This window comes from Myxine glutinosa, chromosome 5 (genome assembly GCF_964187855.1).
Source record: "Myxine glutinosa chromosome 5, kmMyxGlut1.1, whole genome shotgun sequence".
Classification (NCBI taxonomy): domain Eukaryota; kingdom Metazoa; phylum Chordata; class Myxini; order Myxiniformes; family Myxinidae; genus Myxine; species Myxine glutinosa.
The window spans coordinates 148,926,902-148,943,377 of record NC_136265.1 but is presented as its reverse complement, the minus strand read 5'-3'; the positions used below and the strand labels follow the sequence as shown (position 1 = coordinate 148,943,377).

The window sequence follows — 16,476 nt, the reverse complement described above, 5'->3', positions numbered from 1 at the left end:
CCTGGTAATGAGGGATTGGGGGAATGGCGAGCACAAATGGCCTGGGCGTGGTAAGGAGGGAATGGGGGGAATGGCGAGCACAAATGGCCTGGGCCTGGTAAGGAGGGATTGGGGGGAATGGCGAGCACAAATGGCCTGGGCCTGGTAAGGAGGGATTGGGGGGAATGGCGAGCACAAATGGCCTGGGCCTGGTAAGGAGGGATTGGGTGGAATGGCGAGCACAAATGGCCTGGGCCTGGTAAGGAGGGAATGGGGGGAATGGCGAGCACAAATGGCCTGGGCGTGGTAAGGAGGGAATGGGGGGAATGGCGAGCACAAATGGCCTGGGCCTGGTAAGGAGGGATGGGGTGGAATGGCGAGCACAAATGGCCTGGGCATAGTAAAGGGGGAATGGCGAGCACAAATGGCCTGGGCGTGGTAAGGAGGGAATGGGGAGAATGGCGAGCACAAATGGCCTGGGCGTGGTAAGGAGGGATTGGGGGGAATGGCGAGCACAAATGGCCTGGGCATGGTAAGGAGGGATTGGGGGGAATGGCAAGCACAAATGGCCTGGGCCTGGTAAGGAGGGATTGGGGGGAATGGCAAGCACCAATGGCCTGGGCGTGGTAAGGGGGGAATGGCAAGCACAAATGGCCTGGGCCTGGTAAGGAGGGATTGGGGGGAATGGCAAGCACAAATGGCCTGGGCGTGGTAAGGGGGGAATGGCGAGCACAAATGGCCTGGGTGTGGTAAGGGGGGAATGGCGAGCACAAATGGCCTGGGCCTGGTAAGCAGGGATTGTGTGGAATGGCGAGCTCCAATGGCCTGGGCGTGGTAAGGGGGGAATGGCGAGCACAAATGGCCTGGGCGTGGTAAGGAGGGAATGGCGGGAATGGCGGGAATGGCGAGCACAAATGGCCTGGGCGTGGTAAGGAGGGATTGAGGGGAATGGCAAGCACAAATGGCCTGGGCGTGGTAAGGAGGGATTGAGGGGAATGGCAAGCACAAATGGCCTGGGCGTGGTAAGGAGGGATTGGGGGGAATGGCAAGCACAAATGGCCTGGGCCTGGTAAGGAGGGATTGGATGGAATGGCGAGCACAAATGGCCTGGGCCTGGTAAGGAGGGATTGGGTGGAATGGCGAGCACAAATGGCCTGGGCGTGGTAAGGAGGGAATGGGGGAAATGGCGAGCACAAATGGCCTGGGCCTGGTAAGGAGGGATTGTGTGGAATGGCGAGCACAAATGGCCTGGGCTTGCTAAGGAGGGATTGGGGGGAATGGCGAGCACAAATGGCCTGGGCGTGGTAAGGAGGGATTGGGGGGAATGGCGAGCACAAATGGCCTGGGCCTGGTAAGGAGGGATTGGGTGGAATGTCGAGCACAAATGGCCTGGGCGTGGTAAGGAGGGAATGGCGAGCACAAATGGCCTGGGCCTGGTAATGAGGGATTGGGTGGAATGGCGAGCACAAATGGCCTGGGCGTGGTAAGGAGGGAATTGGGGGAATGGTGAGCACAAATGGCCTGGGCCTGGTAATGAGGGATTGGGGGGAATGGCGAGCACAAATGGCCTGGGCGTGGTAAGGAGGGAATGGGGGGAATGGCGAGCACAAATGGCCTGGGCCTGGTAAGGAGGGATTGGGGGGAATGGCGAGCACAAATGGCCTGGGCCTTGTAAGGAGGGATTGGGGGGAATGGCGAGCACAAATGGCCTGGGCGTGGTAAGGAGGGATTGGGTGGAATGGCGAGCACAAATGGCCTGGGCCTGGTAAGGAGGGATTCGGGGGAATGGCGAGCACAAATGGCCTGGGCGTGGTAAGGAGGGATTGGGGGGAATGGCGAGCACAAATGGCCTGGGCCTGGTAAGGAGGGATTGGGGGGAATGGCGAGAACAAATGGCCTGGGCGTGGTAAGGAGGGATTGGGGGGAATGGCGAGCACAAATGGCCTGGGCCTGGTAAGGAGGGATTGGGGGGAATGGCCAGCACAAATGGCCTGGGCCTGGTAAGGAGGGATTGGGTGGAATGGCGAGCACAAATGGCCTGGGTGTGGTAAGGAGGGAATGACGAGCACAAATGGCCTGGGCGTGGTAAGGAGGGAATGGCGAGCACAAATGGCCTGGGCGTGGTAAGGAGGGAATGGGGGGAATGGCGAGCACAAATGGCCTGGGCGTGGTAAGGAGGGAATGGCGAGCACAAATGGCCTGGGCGTGGTAAGGAGGGAATGGGGGGAATGGCGAGCACAAATGGCCTGGGTGTGGTAAGGAGCGATTGGGGGGAATGGCGAGCACAAATGACCTGGGCCTGGTAGGGAGGGATTGGGTGGAATGGCGAGCACAAATGACCTGGGCGTGGAAAGGAGCGATTGGGGGGAATGGCGAGCACAAATTACCTGGGCGTGGTAAGGAGCGATTGGGGGGAATGGCGAGCACAAATGACCTGGGCCTGGTAGGGAGGGATTGGGTGGAATGGCGAGCACAAATGGCCTGGGCGTGGTATGGAGGGATTGGGGGCAATGACGAGCACAAATGGCCTGGGCCTGGTAAGGAGGGATTGGGGGGGAATGGCGAGCACAAATGGCCTGGGCGTGGTAAGGAGGGAATGGGGGGAATGGCGAGCACAAATGGCCTGGGCGTGGTAAGGAGGGATTGGGGGGAATGGAAAGCACAAATGGCCTGGGCCTGGTAAGGAGGGATTGGGTGGAATGGCGAGCACAAATGGCCTGGGCCTGGTAAGGAGGGATTGGGTGGAATGGCGAGCACAAATGGCCTGGGCGTGGTAAGGAGGGAATGGGGGGAATGGCGAGCACAAATGGCCTGGGCCTGGTAAGGAGGGATTGTGTGGAATGGCGAGCACAAATGGCCTGGGCGTGCTAAGGAGGGATTGGGGAGAATGGCGAGCACAAATGGCCTGGGCGTGGTAAGGAGGGATTGGGGGGAATGGCGAGCACAAATGGCCTGGGCGTGGTAAGGAGGGATTGGGGGGAATGGCGAGCACAAATGGCCTGGGCGTGGTAAGGAGGGAATGGGGGGAATGGCGAGCACAAATGGCCTGGGCGTGGAATGGGGGGAATGGCGAGCACAAATGGCCTGGGCGTGGTAAGGAGGGAATGGGGGGAAGGGCGAGCACAAATGGCCTGGGCCTGGTAAGGAGGGATTGGGTGGAATACAATAAACAACAACATGCATTTTAAAGGCCATTTTCCCTGCTGGAGCGAGGGTTAGCCTTGCGGTCCTCATGACAATCTTCTCCATTTTGCCCTATTTTCTGCATCTCTCCTTGTTAACCCCCTTGCCCGCATTTCTTCTTCCACCATCTTTAGCCAAGTCTTTCTCGGTCTTCCCCGTCTTCTACTTCCTTCTACATTCATTTCCATCACTCTTCTCAACCAGTCACTTTCATCCTTCCTCAACACATGACCAAACCATCTCAACCTGTTCCTCTTCACAGCATCAATCACAGGCTCTATTCCCATCATCTTTCGCAATTCATCATTTGTCTTCCTCTCTCTCAACGATACTCTGCACATCCGTCGAACCATTCGCATTTCCACCCTTTCCTACCTTCGTTGCTGCTCTACGTTCATTACCCATGTCTCGCTCCCATAAATCATAACACTTCTCACACATGCAGCATACACCTTTCCCTTCAGCTTCAACGACACTCCCCTCATCATCAGCACGCCACTCAATTCCCGAAACTTCTTCCATGCACATCTCACTCGAGCAACCGTTGCTGAGTCTGATCCACCTTCTCCATTCAGCATGTCTCCGAGGTAGCAAAATGTTTTCACCCCTTCCAGCTTCACGCCGTCTCCAAGATCCAACTCAACATTTCCTCCATCTGCAGCTCCCTCTGTGCACACCTTACATTCGAATGTAGCTGCCACACTGGTTAATGACCCTCTCAGACCACTACATTTTTGATGAACCCACTCAGCGCACATTGTACATTGAATGGAGTTCACTCCGACACCCTTTCTACACACAGCACAGGGCCACTTCCCAGTTCTTTCCACCTCACCACATGCTTTACCACTTGCCATCACCTTCGTCTTTCCGATATTCACCTTCAGATCTTTTGTCTCCATACATTCCTTCCACGTGTTCATCTTTTCCTTCAGTCCATCCATACTTTCCGCAATCAACCCCAGATCATCTGCATACAACAACTCCCACGGTAAACCCTCCTTTACGTTCTGAGCCAGCACCTCCATCACAGCTACAAATAGTAGTGGACTTAGTACCGACCCCTGATGCACTCCCACCTTCACCTCAAACTCACCACTGTTCCCGTCCTTCGTCCTTACAGCTGTGCGTGCTCTTTTGTACATTGCCATCACTACTCTGATCAACCATTCCTCCACTCCTAACTTCCTCAATGCCCATGTCAATACTTTGCGTGGAACCCGATCGAATGCTTTCTCCAGATCAACAAACCCAAGAAACAACTTCTTCCTCTTCTCCATGTACTTCTCCTGCAACTGCCTCACAATGAAAAGCGCGTCTGTCGTTCCTCTTCCTGGCATAAATCCAAACTGCATTTCGTCAATCTTCACTTTCTTCCTTATCCTCCTCTCCAACACCCTTTCCAATACCTTCATTCCAAGCTCCAATAACTTTATCGCTCGGTACGAGCCACACTCCAGAGGGTCACCTTTCCCCTTGTATAGAGGGACGAGGGTACTCAGTTCCCAATCCACTGGAATGCGGCCTTCTTTCACCACCAGATTACAGATCTCTGTCATTCTCTTCACACCCCAACTTCCTGCTGCCTTCAACATATCTCCCACAACTCCCGTCGGCCCTCCTGCTTTTCTACTCTTCATTGCTTTTATCGCTTCCTCAACTTCCTTCTCAGTTATCTTCTCTGCCGGTCCTAAAACTGGGTTACTCTCTATGTCGCCATCCCATTCATTCTCTGTATTCAACAGCATTTCCATATATCTTTTCCATCTTCCTTTAATTCCATCTGGGTCGACAACGATTTGTCCCACTTCATCCTTCAAGCAACTCACCCCCATCACATCACACCTCTCTTTCGCTATCCGCTTTGCAATCCTGAATACTGCTTTCTGACCCTCTTCCGAATCCAAGCGTTCTCCGAACATTTTCCTACATGCCTCCTGTGCCTTTGCGACCTCTTTCTTTGCAGCCTTCCTGGCTGCCTTATAACTTTCATGCTCTGCTGTTTCTGCTCCTGTACCCTTCGCCTTCTGCCACTCCTTGAACTTCTTCCTCTTCTCGTCAATCCTCTTTCCAACTTCATCATCCCACCACCATGTTTCCGAGTGCCTTGGTGGTCCTTTTGTCCATCCACATACCTCACCAAAGGCTCCCAACAGACTAGCTTTCATTGACATCCAACCACTTTCAAGCTCAACCACATCATCCTCGACCCTACTCAGCCTCTCTTTTAATGCCTCCGTTACTGTCACCTCTTTCAACCTCCACACCTTCATTCTTGGTTGGTACTTCACCCGCCGAGCTCTCCTCACACCTTTCACCCTTACGTCGCAGACAACCAAGTGGTGCTGTGAAACAGCCTCCTCCCCCGGGATCACCTTTGTGTCCCGGAGGAGCCCCCTATCTCGCCTACGCACCATCAGGTAGTCAACGGTTGTCGTCGACCCACCTGACGTGTATGTAACAAGCTTATTATCCTCTTTCTGGAACTGAGTATTACAAATCAACAAATCAGCTCCATCAGCAAACTCCAAAATCCTTTCACCTTCTCCATTTCTCACACCATATCCGTAACCCCCATGAACTCCGTCAAAACCATCCATACTCCTTCCCACATGTCCATTTAGGTCTCCTCCTACCACAACAACTTCCTCATCTTTCACGTTTTCCATCAGCTTCTCTATCGCACACCAGAACTTGTCCTTCTCTTCATCGCTTCGACCAACCTGCGGAGCATATCCCGAGATGACGTTCACCAAGAGCTTTCCAATCATCATTTTCACCATCATCAACCTATCACTCACTCTAGTCACACTCACCACACTGTCTACAAACTCCTCAGAAAACAGGACACCAACACCATTCACGCCCTCCGGGCACCCTTGCCACACAAACTTGTATTTCTGTCCCTGCCTACCCTTCACCATTCTCACACAACTTCCCTTCCATCTCGTCTCTTGCACACAACATATGTCCACTCTTCTTCTGACCAATACTTCCAGCACTTCTCCTGATCTCCCTGTCATTGTCCCTACATTCCATGTCCCAAACCTCAGAAACCGATCTCCACTTCAGGCTGTACCCTGCCCACATGTAGTTGTAATTGTCATGGTTCTCTTTGGCGTCATGGTTCTCTTTGGTTCTCTTTGGAATGGCGAGCACAAATGGCCTGGGCGTGGTAAGGATGCAATGGGGGGAATGGCGAGCACAAATGGCCTGGGCGTGGTAAGGAGGGAATGGCGAGCACAAATGGCCTGGGCATGGTAAGGAGGGAATGGCGAGCACAAATGGCCTGGGCGTGGTAAGGAGGGAATGGGGGGAATGGCGAGCACAAATGGCCTGGGCCTGGTAAGGAGGGATGGGGTGGAATGGCGAGCACAAATGGCCTGGGCATGGTAAAGGGGGAATGGCGAGCACAAATGGCCTGGGCGTGGTAAGGAGGGAATGGGGGGTATGGCGAACACAAATGGCCTGGGCGTGGTAAGGAGGGAATGGGGAGAATGGCGAGCACAAATGGCCTGGGCCTGGTAAGGAGGGATTGGGTGGAATGGTGAGCACAAATGGCCTGGGCCTGGTAAGGAGGGATTGGGGGGAATGGCAAGCACCAATGGCCTGGGTGTGGTAAGGGGGGAATGGCAAGCACAAATGGCCTGGGTGTGGTAAGGGGGGAATGGCGAGCACAAGTGGCCTGGGCGTGGTAATGGGGGAATGGCGAGCACAAATGGCCTGGGCCTGGTAAGGAGGGATTGGGTGGAATGGCGAGCACAAATGGCCTGGGCCTGGTAAGGAGGGATTGGGGGGAATGGCAAGCACCAATGGCCTGGGCGTGGTAAGGGGGGAATGGCAAGCACAAATGGCCTGGGCCTGGTAAGGATGGATTGGGTGGAATGGCGAGCACAAATGGCCTGGGCATGGTAAGGGGGGAATGGCAAGCACAAATGGCCTGGGCGTGGTAAGGGGGGAATGGCGAGCACAAATGGCCTGGGCCTGGTAAGGAGGGATTGCGTGGAATGGCGAGCACAAGTGGCCTGGGCGTGGTAAGGGGGGAATGGCAAGCACAAATGGCCTGGGCGTGGTACGGGGGGAATGGCGAGCACAAATGGCCTGGGCGTGGTAAGGGGGGAATGGCGAGCACAAATGGCCTGGGCCTGGTAAGGAGGGAATGGCGAGCACAAATGGCCTGGGCCTGGTAAGGAGGGATTGGGGGGAATGGCGAGCACAAATGGCCTGGGCGTGGTAAGGAGGGATTGGGTGGAATGGCGAGCACAAATGGCCTGGGCCTGGTAAGGAGGGATTGGGTGGAATGGCGAGCACAAATGGCCTGGGCCTGGTAAGGAGGGATTGGGTGGAATGGCGAGCACAAATGGCCTGGGCCTGGTAAGGAGGGATTGGGGGGAATGGCGAGCACAAATGGCCTGGGCCTGGTAAGGAGGGATTGGGTGGAATGGCGAGCACAAATGGCCTGGGCCTGGTAAGGAGGGATTGGGGGGAATGGCAAGCACCAATGGCCTGGGCGTGGTAAGGGGGGAATGGCAAGCACAAATGGCCTGGGCCTGGTAAGGAAGGATTGGGTGGAATGGCGAGCACAAATGGCCTGGGCGTGGTAAGGGGGGAATGGCAAGCACAAATGGCCTGGGCGTGGTAAGGGGGGAATGGCGAGCACAAATGGCCTGGGCGTGGTAAGGGGGGAATGGCGAGCACAAATGGCCTGGGCGTGGTAAGGGGGGAATGGCGAGCACAAATGGCCTGGGCGTGGTAAGGGGGGAATGGCGAGCACAAATGGCCTGGGCCTGGTAAGGAGGGAATGGCGAGCACAAATGGCCTGGGCCTGGTAAGGAGGGATTGGGGGGAATGGCGAGCACAAATGGCCTGGGCGTGGTAAGGAGGGATTGGGGGGAATGGCGAGCACAAATGGCCTGGGCGTGGTAAGGAGGAATTGGGTGGAATGGCGAGCACAAATGGCCTGGGCCTGGTAAGGAGGGAATGGCGAGCACAAATGGCCTGGGCCTGGTAAGGAGGGAATGGCGAGCACAAATGGCCTGGGCGTGGTAAGGAGGAATTGGGTGGAATGGCGAGCACAAATGGCCTGGGCCTGGTAAGGAGGGAATGGCGAGCACAAATGGCCTGGGCGTGGTAAGGAGGGATTGGGGGGAATGGCGAGCACAAATGGCCTGGGCGTGGTAAGGAGGGATTGGGGGGAATGGCGAGCACAAATGGCCTGGGCCTGGTAAGGAGGGAATGGCGGGAATGGCGAGCACAAATGGCCTGGTCCTGGTAGGGAGGGATTGGGGGGAATGGCGAGCACAAATGGCCTGGGCGTGGTAAGGAGGGATTGGGGGGAATGGCGAGCACAAATGGCCTGGGCGTGGTAAGGAGGGATTGGGGGGAATGGCGAGCACAAATGGCCTGGGCGTGGTAGGGAGGGATTGGGGGGAATGGCGAGCACAAATGGCCTGGGCGTGGTAATGAGGGATTGGGGGGAATGGCGAGCACAAATGGCCTGGGCGTGGTAAGGAGGGATTGGGGGGAATGGCGAGCACAAATGGCCTGGGCGTGGTAAGGAGGGATTGGGGGGAATGGCGAGCACAAATGGCCTGGGCCTGGTAAGGAGGGAATGGCGGGAATGGCGAGCACAAATGGCCTGGTCCTGGTAAGGCAAGCCAAGTTTGCGTCCGGATTTTAAAAATCAAGCTTTGGAAATATGGTCTGCCAATAACTGCGGTGGTGGTGGTGGGGAGGTTTCAAAACTTGAGGTAATGCTTCACCTGCATGAGGCAATTACAGGTAACGGTGCTTGTGCATTCCATAGCTAGCATTTTATTGCCCATCCCACGTTTCCCCCCAAAGGACTGACAGGATGGCCTCGAGGTACGCACACTTGCCTCCAAGTCTATCTAGCCTGGGTTCGAATCCCGACCCAGCTATAAAATGTCATCCCGTGTTTCACAGGCAGGTGATTCATCAATGTGTGTGCCGTCCTTCAGATGGACGCCAAACCATGAGTCCCATTTACCAGCATGAGTTGGTGGACGTTAAAGATCCCATGGTGTCCTCCGCAAAGAGTAGGTGAGTATTGCCGGCACCATGGCCAAATTCCAAATTCCTGCCATAACCAGGCGAACGTCAGGTCTGGCCAGGCAGGTTTGTGAAAGACTTGTGCCAATATTCCCCCGGCCGACCCAACAAGATGGGATAATAGTGGCCGTTAAAGAGCAACAACAGCCCAAGTTGCCCCAAAATATTTTGGGGATAAACCATGAGAATTGGCTCCACCTGCAGGCAAGACAGGACAGGTGGATTACCTCTTCTTCCATTAGCATTAGCATTAGCTGAAATTTGCATTTTAGCATTAGCATTAGTCATTAGCATTAGCCATAGGGGCAATACCCCATGGCACTCACCTGGTCATAAATAACAGTATACTACACTGACTAAAGGTATTTTAAACCAATTTCAGTGGTTGCTAGAAGACAGGGCAGCATGTAGAATCACACTAACATAATCATAAGACTTTAGACAAACAAACAAAAAAAAATACCTATGGAGATTGCAGTGAGGATGTTCGGGTAGACCCCCTTAATACCCCGATTTTGTTAATGTCGTGAACAAACTTTAGTCACAACACATCAAATATCATTTGTGCCAAATTTAGTCACAATCCCATCAGCGGTTTCAGAGAAGTTGCAAGTGTTTATGGACTGACGACGCGCCATCGCATAAGCTCCCCTGAACTTCGTTCCAGGTGAGCTAAAAATCAAGTCAGGATGCCATGCTGTGTCTAAAACACAAGACATGTTTAAGGAAAACACTCAGGTACCCTGGTATTGACTTCAAAACCTCTCCCCCCCACCACAAACCCATTCCCCATTTATCCCACGATCTCTCCCGATCATCCTGACTGCAATCTCCATTCCCAGTTGTGCACACATGCCAAGCAGGAAGTATAACCAAAGGCATGCAATGGAGTGGCAGCTTCAGCACAGGAAGGCAGGTATATCATCGAGACTCTCATTTTGTTGAAATACTTTCCAAGAAACTCCTCTTCACTCACCGAAGATCCTGCAGCGTACACCGGCACATCAGACCATCAACGAAGCACTTCAGGCCTTCATCACCGATAGGGTTGCGACTCAATCTAGAGCAAAACCAATAAGCATTACTGATGCCTTTAACCTGCAAACAAAGCAGCTGCAGAATTGTATGAAAATTAAAACTAGAGAGGTTCCAGGGAACCTGAACTCAACTGGTCTATATCAATATGGTTAGAATATGCATAATAGAACCACAAACTATATAGTTAATAAGTGCTAAAAATATATGACAAAAATTGATTTTTCAATATGGCCGCCCTGCCGCGCCCATTTTTCGGGCGTGCAACGCCCAAATGCAATCCCAAACTAGTTTATGTCTTAAAGATGCTGCATAACAAGTTTCATCAAATTTAATCAATATTTGTGACTTTTAGAGCGTAGACGTCGAATTGTTTACAGACGACAGACAGACAAACAGACGACGGACGATGGGTGTCGACAAAAACTCAGCTGGACATAGTCCAGTTGAGTTAAAAAAGGATTTTATCAGGAACTAAAAATTATATTAAACTAGAAAGAGCAATCAGATTGCTGATTCTTGCCAGGACGTGTTTTCAGTGGTTTTTAAGGCTTTTGTGTTAAAACAAATATGGCGGCCGAACCGTGATTGAAGACGTAATCATTATTATTTTTTCTCCACCAATTTATCACGAGATGATGCTCAAGAAATTTCATCTTGATCGGATAAAGTTTTGTACTTGTCGAATTATGTTGTCATAATGGAGGCACCTATGACATTAATCATTAATATATGTTATTGTGGTGCTGTGCACACACGACTCGATTGCCAGAGAGGTAGGCCACAACGCGTTGGTACAAACAGAGTCTTTATTAAGAGCTCGCACTTCAGCACTGGGCGGGCTCGAGCTTAGAGCCCGCATATATGTCCCGAGGCCACGCTTTGTTCCCGGGCGTGGCCGATCGGTCGAAAGGCGGGGCATGCGCTTTCGTTCCCGCCTGGACGCTCGCGCCACCCACTGGTGCGCGGAATTATTGTCCTTTGTGCTCGCCACACGCGCCCCCCCAGAATTCCCGTGCACCTGAAGGGTGAGTTTGCGGGGAAGCCGGATGACCCGACCGAAACGCCCCCTGGCGATGGGTGCAGGGCTGGGGGGTGCCGGGGGTCCGACCGCCGGGGGGCGGCCTCGACGTGGAGGCAGAGCTGCTTGCGGGGGGGGGGGGGGGGGTGGTCCAGATCGAGGTGGGCCGGCTTGAGGCGGTCCACGGAGATGCGATCCGGGGCACCGCCGATGTCGATGGTGAAATATTTGTCCCCGGTCTCCAGCACGCGGAAGGGCCCGTCGTACGGGGGCCGTAGCGATGCCCGGGCATCGCTGATCAGTCGAAAGGCGGGGCATGCGCTTTCATTCCCCGCCTGGACGCTCGCGCCACCCACTGGTGCGCGGAATTATTGTCCTTTGTGCCCGCCACATTATTCCACATGGAGATTTCTTTACAATGAGCAATTTCTCAATTTTTTATATTCAGCGCTTTCGGAGATATAGAGGTGCAAAGTTTTTCGGTTTTTCCAAGATGGCGCCCATACCACATGACCTATGACGTCATAATTATCATTAAAAAATAATACAGGAGGATGTGCACCTATGGTGAAAATTCCCTGTCGATCGGACAAACGGTGTCAGAGAAAAAAAAATCATCTTAATGGAATGAAGTTTTGTACTTGTCGAATTATCTCATCATAATGGAGGCACCTATGACATCATCATTAACATATGTTATTCCCCATGGAGATTTCTTTACAATGAGGGATGTCTTAATTTTTTCGAGGCAGTGCTTTCGGAGATATAGAGGTGCAATTTTTTTCGGTTTTTCCAAGATGGCGCCCATACCACGTGACCTATTACGTCATAATTGGCATTGTTTCAATGGGGAAAAAGGGGATACGTTATAGGTTCCCGGGGTTTCCTGATTCATAGAGGAAAGTTTTAAAGTTTAAAATGTTTACGACTGCAAATGCAGATGATTACAGTTTCACAAAAAATGCTTACAAAAAAAAACAAAAACGACAACACCAGGTACCATTTCCAATTTATTGAAGGAATGCGCTTACAGTTTATTAAAAGTGCTTAACCATACCGTACCGTGAAAGTAATAACACAACACCATCATGTAACGCTTAAATTTTTTATTTTACAAACACACACAACTTTCAAATGATGATGATGATGATGGTGGTGTGGTGATGATGATGATGGTGTGGTGATGATGATGGTGATGAATTAAAATCCCTGAATTCCTCAAACTCTGAGGATGACCCAGATGATAGTCCTGCAACGTCGTGCACTGAGGGAGAAGTGGGAGGGGGAGCAGTTGAGGGTGTTGGTGAGGATGCTGGTGAGGACACTGAGAGGATGGCAGGAGAGGATGCTGGTGGTGTGAAGGTGGAGGGAGCAGGGCTGAAGAAATGGGTAATGGAGAGCTGCCTGGCAGATTGCCGCAGGTTTCGATGCAGCTCCTTGTAGGGGAGAAGCAAATCATCCAAGCCCCTCTTGAACTTGAGGTGCCTCTCCATGACTGGGTCAGCATCTTCCAACCTGTTGACAAGCACCCGCATGCCATGCAGCAACTCACCCAGGAACTGGACTGTGAGGTTAGCCTGCGCACCTCTTCCTCAACACTGCCCGCCTCCTCCTCCTCAGAAACCGTTATAATGGCCTCCAACTCCTCAGTTTGTAATAAATGTTTGTTTGTCATTAATCGTCCACTTTCTAAACTCGCCCTCCCCCTCCCCCTCCTAAACTCCTGCTCCCTTCCTGAACTCACCCCTTGCCCCTCCTAATCTCCCCCCTCCCCTTCAAATCTTCCCCCCTCCCCTTCAAATCTCCCCCCTCACTCCTCCCCTTCAAAATTCCCCCCCTCACCCCTCCCCTTCAAAATTCCCCCCTCACTCCTCCCCTTCAAAATTCCCCCCTCACCCATTCCCCTTCAAAATGACACATCTCACGCCTTCAATACGGTCTGGCACCCCACCCTCATCAAACTCTCCTCCTATGGTATCCATGGAAATTATTTTATCCAACGTTATTTCATCCTTTGTCTGTGTTTGTGTCTGTTGTGGGGACGTCCCGTTTAGGAATTTAGTTTATCGTGCGTTTCTTTGTTACCGGCATTTCTTTTGATAAACCTGTTGATTTTTGGACATTTTAAATCCATTTCGTCTGAGTTATTTTCCACTGTTTTGAGGACTGCCGGTGGGATCCGTTTAGGTAAGTGCTCTTCAGCATCCTCCTCCCTCCTCCTCCTCCCTTCAGCCCCCCCCCCCCACCCCCCGCATGTATTAACTCCGCCACCTATTGAACTGAACGCTTCAGAGTAACAGCTTGTTCGGCTATCCGTTCCTTGGGAAGATTTTAATAGCAAGGAACACGATAATATCTACTCGTACATATCTAGGCAGTGTCTGTGTTGTCACTGAACTACTCCTTCAAACTTTTGTTTCCGTGGTTGTGAAGTGTTTTTAATAACGTGGTGGTGAGGGGTTTTGAATCACGTGGTGGTGAGGTGTTTTCAATTACATGGTGGTGTGCGCATCCCATCCCACAATAGGCATGATTGGTGTAAACTATGACAAAACAGCAACTCAGGTACAGCCACATTTCCTCGTGTGGTGTGCATCCCATCCCACAATGGGCATGATGGTGAGGCGTGGATCCCATCCCACAATGGGCACGATAGTGAGGTGTGTATCCCATCCCACAATGGGCATGATGGTATGGCGTGTATCCCATCCCACAATGGGCACGATAGTGAGGCGTGGATCCCATCCCACAATGGGCACGATAGTGAGGTGTGTATCCCATCCCACAATGGGCACGATAGTGAGGTGTGTATCCCATCCCACAATGGGCATGATGGTATGGCGTGTATCCCATCCCACAATGGGCATGATGGTATGGCGTGTATCCCATCCCACAATGCGCACGATAGTGAGGCGTGGATCCCATCCCACAATGGGCACGATAGTGAGGTGTGTATCCCATCCCACAATGGGCATGATGGTATGGCGTGTATCCCATCCCACAATGCGCATGATAGTGAGGCGTGGATCCCATCCCACAATGGGCATGATGGTATGGCGTGTATCCCATCCCACAATGGGCATGATGGTATGGCGTGTATCCCATCCCACAATGGGCATGATAGTGAGGCGTGGCTCCCATCCCACAATGGGCACGATAGTGAGGCGTGGATCCCATCCCACAATGGGCACGATAGTGAGGCGTGGATCCCATACCACAATGGGCATGATGGTATGGCGTGTATCCCATCCCACAATGGGCATGATAGTGAGGCGTGGTTCCCATCCCACAATGGGCATGATGGTATGGCGTGTATCCCATCCCACAATGGGCATGATAGTGAGGCGTGGATCCCATCCCACAATGGGCATGATGGTATGGCGTGTATCCCATCCCACAATGGGCATGATGGTATGGCGTGTATCCCATCCCACAATGGGCATGATGGTATGGCGTGTATCCCATCCCACAATGGGCACGATAGTGAGGCGTGGATCCCATCCCACAATGGGCACGATAGTGAGGCGTGGATCCCATACCACAATGGGCATGATGGTATGGCGTGTATCCCATCCCACAATGGGCATGATGGTATGGCGTGTATCCCATCCCACAATGGGCATGATAGTGAGGCGTGGATCCCATCCCACAATGGGCACGATAGTGAGGCGTGGATCCCATACCACAATGGGCACGATAGTGAGGCGTGGATCCCATCCCACAATGGGCACGATAGTGAGGCGTGGATCCCATACCACAATGGGCATGATGGTATGGCGTGTATCCCATCCCACAATGGGCATGATAGTGAGGCGTGGATCCCATCCCACAATGGGCACGATAGTGAGGCGTGGATCCCATACCACAATGGGCACGATAGTGAGGCGTGGATCCCATCCCACAATGGGCACGATAGTGAGGCGTGGATCCCATACCACAATGGGCATGATGGTATGGCGTGTATCCCATCCCACAATGGGCATGATGGTATGGCGTGTATCCCATCCCACAATGGGCACGATAGTGAGGCGTGGATCCCATACCACAATGGGCATGATGGTATGGCGCTATCATACTCTCAGCAGTCCAACTTTTGAAGCTACGCACCTCCCCATGGAAAATCCTGCATACATGTCCTGGGTTCATATTCACCATTCCAGTTAAGAGATGCTAATAGCGAGCACGCGAGAGAACACACACACACGAACGAACGAACGAACGAACGAACGGACAAACAAACAAAACAAACAAACAAACAAACAAACAAACAAACCAAACAAAACAAAACAAACAAACAAAACACACACACACACACACACACACACACACACACACACACACACACACACACACACACACACACACACACACACACACACACACACACACACACACACACACACACACACACACACACACACACACACACACACACACACACACACACACACACACACACACACACACACACACACACACACACACACACACACACCTTAATGCCTCATATTCCTTCAACTTTTATACTTCCCATGAAAAGTTATTGAAAAGACAAGAAGCTCCAGAAATGGCGAATGCACTACAATTGAATGAGTAAGGATTAAAAGTGGAGATCGACAAACCCTGGCCTGTCCATTCAGAAAGGAACAAGGTATCCCAAGACTCACTCGAGCACCTTCAAATTGCTGTTGTTGATCAGGTTACTCAAGACTGGTGCAGACTTGTGACTGAGGTTACAGCGCCGTAACCTACAAAGAAAAAAAAAGAAGAAGAAGAAGAAGATAACCAACGTGCCCGTTTGGTCGTATTTTACTTTGATAAATGAAGCTATTGATGTTATCTTCATCTTCGAATCAATGTCAGTTTGAGTTTAGCATAAGTAGCATGTCATAAAGTTTGTTAAAATCGGCTCGTTTAGTGGACAATCTTGGTTTGACGAATGAATTTCACCCAAAAAAAGGAACGGTAAATGGTGTGGTTAAAGTAATTTCTTGGAAGGTTAAAGTAGTTTTTTGGAAGGTTAAAGTAATTTCTTGGAAGGTTAAAGTAGTTTTTTGGAAGGTTAAAGTAGTTTTTTGGAAGGTTAAAGTAGTTTTTTGGAAGGTTAAAGTAATTTCTTGGAAGGTTAAAGTAGTTTTTTGGAAGGTTAAAGTAGTTTTTTGGAAGGTTAAAGTAGTTTTTTGGAA

General features: G+C 51.9%; 1 protein-coding gene across 9 annotated transcripts in view; it reads right to left on the bottom strand.

The window, feature by feature from the left end:
- The window catches only part of LOC137426940 (NACHT, LRR and PYD domains-containing protein 3), a 113,577-nt gene that overhangs the window by 13,286 nt on the left and 83,815 nt on the right, over window positions 1-16,476 (bottom strand). For 6 of the 9 annotated variants that reach the window (XM_068115982.2, XM_078778834.1, XM_078778833.1 and 3 more), the window contains 2 exons: window positions 15,958-16,038; window positions 12,288-12,805 (listed from right to left, as the gene is read on the bottom strand). In XM_068115982.2, the coding sequence (XP_067972083.2) occupies window positions 12,421-12,805; window positions 15,958-16,038 (466 nt within the window). In that variant the 3' untranslated portion in view covers window positions 12,288-12,420. Of the gene's footprint in view, window positions 1-10,210; window positions 10,295-12,287; window positions 12,806-15,957; window positions 16,039-16,476 lie in introns of those variants that run through there. The other 3 variants (XM_068115983.2, XM_078778836.1, XR_010984422.2) reach the window with 2 other exon arrangements.